The 7564-nt window shown below is 32.5% G+C and overlaps 1 protein-coding gene across 1 annotated transcript; it reads right to left on the reverse strand.

The window, feature by feature from the left end:
- Window positions 1-2259: 2259 nt before the first annotated feature.
- Window positions 2260-6857, reverse strand: LOC123202267 (TPR repeat-containing thioredoxin TTL1-like). Its single transcript, XM_044618093.1, has 7 exons — window positions 5533-6857; window positions 4302-4497; window positions 4030-4214; window positions 3618-3951; window positions 3335-3539; window positions 3148-3254; window positions 2260-3057 (listed from the first exon to the last, which is right to left on the reverse strand). Exons 1-7 carry the CDS (start codon window positions 6438-6440, stop codon window positions 2905-2907), a joined length of 2088 nt encoding a protein of 695 aa, XP_044474028.1. The 5' UTR covers window positions 6441-6857; the 3' UTR covers window positions 2260-2904.
- Between the last annotated feature and the right edge of the window lie 707 nt (window positions 6858-7564).

Here is a 7564-nt window from a genome sequence, read left to right on the forward strand (position 1 = left end):
TAAATTTGGATCAAATTTCGAATTAATCAAATTAAATCAAATTAATTTAAATTTGGATTAAATTAAAATTTAATTTAAAAAAATTAAAAAGGGTGGAAGTTCATATTTTTTAAACAAAAAAAATTTAATTTAAAAAAAATTTAAAAAGGGTTGGCAGGGCGCCAAAGACGCCAACCCTTTTTTAATTTTTTTTAATAATATTATAATATAATATATTATAATATATAAAATATAAAATATATTATATTATAATATAATAATATTATAATATATAAAATATATTATAATATATTATAATAATATTATTATAATATATATATATATATATATATATATATATGAGGGTTGGCCGCCAACCCTTCTTATATATAAAAGCAAGGGTTGGCACACGCCAACGCCAAGGGTTGGCGTTGACGCCAACCTTATTTCCCAGTTTTTTTTGTATTTTTTTCAGTTATATATAAATTTTTTTTTTCAGTTTAAATTTTTAAATACTAATTTTTTATTTTTTTCAGTTAAATCCTACTAAATGATCTTCTTTTATCGTCATTTTTTTCAAAATATAAAGTGGATGTGGTTGAGTTTTTATGGATTGTTCTTTTTTTTTATATCCTTACTTTGAAAAATTTTTTATCTAAAGAATTCAGTTTTTTCTTTTCTGTTTTTGTTTTTGAAGATGAAGAAGAAAAGAGAGTGGTTCATTTATCACTTTGGAAGAAGAAGAAGAAGAAGAGAGAAAAAAATTGTAGAGAAGAAGAGAGAGAATTTGTGCGTAAAAGATTAAAAAGAGGTATTTTGGAGAAGGTGATTACTGTTGTGGTATATTTGTTAAAACTTTAGGATAGATGACAATTTTGTATACACGAAATAAAATAGTGGTAAAAATTTCAATTTCCCTAAATAATATAAGTAATAATCTGATTACACTTTTACCATCTTTAATTTGGGGCAATTTGGTTCTAGGAATTTAAAGATTATTTTGATAATCTATATTTTATTACTTATATTATCATGTTTGATTTGTCAGTAATAAAATATTACGGTAATATTTTATTACCAATGCTGACGTAACAGATAATATAGATGATAATCTAATTACCATTTTCACTTTAGATATTAAAAGATTACTAAGGTAATCTTGATTTTATTATAATTATATTATTATTTATTAATTTTTTGAGACAAAAATAAATTTATTTTTAATTAATATAACAAATAATATAAAAATATTTAAAAATAATTATATTCAAGGACATTTAAATAAAATAATTTACTAGTATTCTTTTATTACATTTAATCAAACACAATAATTATTTATACATTGCAAATTTTATCAAACATAGTGATCATTTATACCCAATAATCTTCTAAGTAATAAATCTTCTAAAGTAATCTTCCTATTTTGGTAATAAAATATTACCTAAATCAAACGCCCCCTTTAGGTATTAAAAAATTATCAAGGTACTCTTAATTTTATTATAACAATAAAACTATATGTATTCACTTTAGATACACAAATAGATACATACTTAATATATATCATTAAGTGATTGAATGATTTTAACTTAAAGATAAAATAACACATAATTACATAATAACACATCATATATATACTTATTTATATATTCAAAAATGAATATATATAACATTACTCAAAAAATATTTCAAAATAATTATATTTAAAAGTATTTAAGTAAAATAATATATTAATATTTTTTTATTACCTCTCATCAAATATAATAATTATTTACATCAATTAAATTTTATAAAACATAATAACTAATTATATCTAATAACTTTTTAAATAATTTATTTTCAAACTAATTTTTTAATTTTAATAATAAAATATTACTCAAGTCATCCACCTCCTTACATTTTTTCTATTTTATTGCATTAATTGCACTTAAATTTGAGAAAAATGCGGGTTTGCGTGTTAAGGGTAGGCTCAAGAGGCAGTAATGAATTCTGTCAACTTCTCTGTCCACTCCTTTATCACAAGACCAAACTTTTCTTTGAAAGGCCAAGTCACACTTCTAAATATCAAAGGTTAAAAAATCTGATAAAGTATTAAAATTTTCAAAAATTTTCAAAAAGAAAACTTAGGTTTTAGTCTCTGTTGCGCATGTGAAACCTTAATTTAAAAAAAAAAAAAGAGTCAAGACTTCTCTCATCTCCTTTCTCTTTCAGAAGTGAATTGGTGATATTATCAATAATATGGAAGAAGGCAGATGAATGAATGTGAAGGGAGGGAAGAGAGGATAAGGAAAAAAATGGGGATTTTTTTTATTGATGAAATGATCGCGGAAAAACTACAATGTTAATAACAACATATTCATCCTTCTTTTCACTAACCCAGTAAACTAAGTACCCACCAGACATCCATCCAATCTCCCTCAGGGCTTCCAATGTGTTGTATATATTATCACATATATACATGTACAGATCCTCTCTTCTAACAGCCTGCTAGTTCTCTCTCTCTCTCTAAAATGTGGCTAAGGGACCAGATTTAAGTAAATTGTACATACCTCTGAATTTTTGTTTTCCTCTTGAAGGATGTGGAGATACAAGAACCATGCTGGCCTACCAAGAAAATGGAAAAGGAAATGCAAGAAGAAAAAGAAAGAGAAAATGACAAAAGGAGATGGCAGGAAGAAAATGGAACCCAAGGACAATGAGAAATGAATGAATAAATAAAAACTGCAAAAGGGGCTAAGCTACCTCTCTGGGCTCCATTGGCCAATGAGATTATTATGTGATTCTGATTTATGTCAGAGTCATCTAATGGTTGATCTATGGTGGGAGGAAGAACTGGGATGGCAGTGGAAGAGTGTACTCTAGTTGAATTGAGAGTTTGGGTACCAAGAAATCTTAAAAATGACAGAAGTACAATATATAGTCTGAGTCCTAAAAGCTGTAATGCCTCACTGAATGTTCCAACATATCACGACTCGGGCAGACAATTTCCTTCACCCGGCTGCCATTTTTGTATATCTTGAATGTTGGTACAATCCTCACATTTTCAGCAATTGCAACTGCCGGGCTCTCATCAATATCCACCTTTCAATAAAATAAGAAATTCACATTCTTTATTTCATCCTCTTTTTAACAGGTAAAATCAATGGCTAGAATATCAAGCAACTCAATTACCTTGACAAAATTTATCGAAGGGTAGCGGCTGCACAATGTATCCACAAAAGGAGATATTTGTTTGCTTTGTGAGTTAGATGCTGATTTGAAATGGACTACCGATACACCTGTAATTTTTTAAATAGAATATTAAAAGAACTCCATAACAACATAATTTAAAATTTCACGATGCAGAAGGAATGCTTACCAGGTAATGATACTGCTGCTCTGAACTGCTCAAGACCTGACACTTCCTCTACTTCACCGCCAAATTTCATATTGTAAACTTCTTCACCACGAGATTTCTTCAATGCAACTTGCGCATGAAATAAGGACTCAGCAACATTGTTGTCATCTGGAAGTTCCCTTCTTAAAACCTCATAATCTCTCACTGCATCAGCCCACCTCTCTAGCTGTAATTTACCACAATTATCACTGGATATATCTACAAGCACTTAAGCAAACAACACAAATCTTATCAGATACCAAACCTTTCTGTTTGAGGCAGCTCTTCGGAGAAGGGCTTTTGTATAATTTGGCTGAATACGCAAGGCTTGGTTGCAGTCTTCAACAGATCGCTCCCAAAGCCCCAGCATAAACCAACAAGCTGCTCTGTTACAATAGAGAACAGAGTTGGATGGATCAAACTTGAGGCCTTCTTCATAAGCTGCACAGGCTTCCGTGAACCTGTCAGATTTGAAGAGGTCATTGCCACGGGCACGGGCTCTTGCCACAAACTTGACATTGTTTAGCAGTGCCGCAACTTCAACATTCCGGGGATCAATTTTCCCAGCTTTCTCAGCAGCTTTAACTGCATTCTCAAACCTGCAAGACATCCATCATCTGTTCTCACTCTCCTCTTTGACATCTTATTTCTGACTATGCATAGCAGTTAGAACTCACCTTCCTAATGCCACTTCAATCTGAGCTCGGACAAAGAAGGGATAAGCTTCAGAGAGCATTCCAAAAAACTGAGTCTGTGAGCAAGAGGCAGTAGGTGGTTCCAATTTGGTAATGTTTGATAGGCTTGATTCAGCGTCTTCAAGTTGGTGGAGTTTCAAAAGTGCTTCTGCTCTACACATAAGGAGCTGTAATTTCAATTGAACCAGTTAAACCATTACTTACTTTTCAGTCTGCACCATATTCTTAGGAAAAAGTATCAGATAGGCTTTTACCTGAGGAGAAAAGTCAGCTCCGGCAGCAATAGCTGCTTCACTTTCCCTTAGCACACTCTTCCAATCACAACCCTTCCGAGCATCTGTGCACTTGCTAAGATGCTTCTCTACAGCCTGCAACTTGTGCAACTCATTTTGATCAGGCTGCTGCCCAGGTAAATAAATGTGACTCCTTGCCTTCTCAACCTGTCCTAACCTGTATCAAAATTCATTTATATGGCATGGCCAAAACCTTAAATGGATTTCAACTATCCAAAAAGATAGGCATCAAGAACCTAAATCACATAAAAGTAGTCAAAAAACTGAAGCAGATTTTAATAACAAAGTGATATCATATTGCCAACAATAATTTTATTAATTGAAAACAATGGGAAAAAAACTATGACCAGTGGGTAGAAGGAGAATCAACAAATGAGAGGTAAAGTCACAAAGATAATGAAACCCAAGAAATCTGAAAAAAATAAGATTAGAAAGCAGGACAATTGAGCGTTCAAACTAATGCCATTTTAGGAACCAAACAAATCTAAAGCAAAAAAATCTCAGATAGAACAGTAAGCAATAAAAGAGAAAGAGGGATGTTGATAGTCAATGCCAACACACAGGCATGATAAAACTATCCAATAAATAACAAATTTCACTAATGTATATCAACACTGCAAATTCACTAGCCAACATAACCAAGACAACCAAAATTAAGAAACACAACAATAAAATCAGTACAAAATCAATAACTCGACACCCGCTAATGCATCAACAACCTAAGAAAGAATAACCATGCACATAGACAAACCCATTACACCTCAATATCCCCAAAATTTATGCAATTCACTATCAGTTGATCATCATCAAACAGTATAAAACATTCTCAGTAACAGTCAAGCATTATGAATATCAATACAACCAAGAAAAGACAGCATCATTCACCCATCTAACAACCTCACACAAGCATAATCCTTCTCACCAACAAAGTAGCTCAAAACATCACTAGAATTCACATATATCCACCGACAATCAAATAATCATTCTCTGTAAAACGTACAAAGAAAACCAAAACACTAAACTCATCTAATCCATCAGGTTGACCTGACAAAGTAAACCACTCTCACCAATGTACATTAAAGATCACCAAAGCTCACAAGAAACACAAAGACCCACCAAAACTCGACCTACAGATATCAAAATAATCAACTAAAAACCCCTAAAAGAATTCAAACTTCACTCTCACGCTCACCTTATAAGCAAAGATGCCAAACGCTGATGAGCCCTGCAATAATTAGGATCCAATCTCACAGCCTCTTCGCATTCCTTGACAGCCTCCCAAATCCTCCTTAACGCCGTCAACGCTGCAGCTCTATTACTCCTATACGCAGCGTTTCCCGGCGCTAAAGCTATCGCCCTATCATACATGCTCAAAGCCTCACCAAAACAACCCTTCCTATACAACTCATTCCCTATTCTCTTTAACTCCTCGGCATCTCCGCCGCAAGCTCCGCCTCTATGAATCTTACCACCGGCCGCATTTTCCGGGCCCGCCACCACACCTCCTCCGCTTCTACAAGACGAAGCAGTAGAAACGTTGCTACACCCACCACGCATTATGCTTCCGTGCCCATAATGACCCGAACCTGATCCAAGCGTATCGGTTCTCGTGCTCCGGTTAGACGTTAGACCCATTCCCGTTTTCAATATTTTTCCAGATGGACAGATGTTGCCAGTGGGAAGTACATTGGTGGGCGGCGAGTTGACGGAACCGTGGTTACCGGAGTATATTAACGGGTGCGTCGCTGCTGAGTCGGATCTACTATAAGCCACCTTCAAATTACGATTAGGAACATTTGGGCTTGTTTCAAATGAACCGGAGAGTTCACCTGAGTGGCTACTCGGGCTAGATTCAGGCCTTTTGGCACCTGGGTTGGACCTGGTTTGGCCAGAAACGGATCCGGACGAGCTAGAGCTGGAGCTGGTGGTTGTTGTAGTGGTGGTGGAGAGTCCAGTGGTTCGAGTCCGAAGCGGCGAGACCGGTGAACCCAGATCGAGTTCTCGGAAATCCGGCTTGTTCATTTCGCAACTCAACGAATCACGAATAGATAGATGATCAAACCCTAAGTCAGTGGCAATGTTTTTCCCGGAATGTGACATTCTAACAACAACAATTATCAAAACTAATCAAAATAGCGAACAACAAAACGAAATGGGGCAGTTAGATTCTGCCTTTCGTGTCTTGGGTTTGTTCAGAAACAGCAATGCATGTGAACGAAAATAAGGTAGTCATTGAAGAGAGAAGCGAATAGGAGGAGGCATGAGACCGGAAAAGAGAGAAAGAAATGGGGATCTCGTGATAAATAAATAAAGGAAACAAAGAATGAATACGGGAGGAGGGGGAAAACGGTGGAGATTGAAGAGGAGAAGGGTTTTAGTTTTTTACAGGAAAATAAAGAAAAGAAGAGAAAAAGAGAGAGAGCCTTTTTTAATTTTTAATTTTTTTCTTTCCTTCGTCCTTCTGCTGCTTCACGAGACGCCTCTCTTCCTCTCTTTCATTCTCTTCTCTCTAACTTCGGCTCTCTTCTATCTCTACCTCTCTTAATTCTTCGTATGTATTTTATATTAGATATTTTACAAAAATTAATTTATTTCTATTTTTTAATTTTTATTTATTTTAAAATTATATAAAAAATACTTTTTCAAAAATATTTGCATTTTACAATTTACGAAGATTATTTTCCACATATAAAATAAACTTTTAGAAAAGGTTTCTTAATATACTTTATAAAAGTAAATTGTGATGAAATCATAAGTCTCATTATTCTATAATAATAAAATTATATATATATTTATTTTAAATATATAAAAATAAATATATATTTATATATATCATTATGTAATTAGATAACTTTAAAGTAAATATAAAATAATACTTAATCACGTGATGACATATATAAATATATATCCGCTTATATCTCTAAAATGAGTACGTATAATATTGTTCTTCCTATAATAATTGGTATATACCTTACAATATGGCATAATAAAGATAAAAAAAAATATGTATCTTTAGATGATATCAAATTAATACGATATAATAAACAATTGTACAATATAATATATATTATCAATATAAATTAATACATTCTTTTTTAAATGAAAATATAGTAAGAGTGTATATTAGAAATTTAAATTTTTTAGAATTATTTATGATATTTTTTAAAATAATAATGCATTAATTAAAATTTTTTATTATCTTATTAATATTTTATAATTTTATT

The sequence above is a fragment of the Mangifera indica genome, chromosome 18, assembly GCF_011075055.1.
Source record: "Mangifera indica cultivar Alphonso chromosome 18, CATAS_Mindica_2.1, whole genome shotgun sequence".
Classification (NCBI taxonomy): domain Eukaryota; kingdom Viridiplantae; phylum Streptophyta; class Magnoliopsida; order Sapindales; family Anacardiaceae; genus Mangifera; species Mangifera indica.

Excerpts from the sequence above, each read along its gene's own strand:
- LOC123202267 (XM_044618093.1), bottom strand. The coding sequence starts at position 6,440 with ATGTCACATTCCGGGAAAAACATTGCCACTGACTTAGGGTTTGATCAT. Across the intron at positions 4,215-4,301 it reads GAGCTGACTTTTCTCCTCAG|CTCCTTATGTGTAGAGCAGA; the intron begins GTAAAAGCCTAT and ends TTGAAATTACAG. Across the intron at positions 3,058-3,147 it reads CTTCGATAAATTTTGTCAAG|GTGGATATTGATGAGAGCCC; the intron begins GTAATTGAGTTG and ends TTTTATTGAAAG.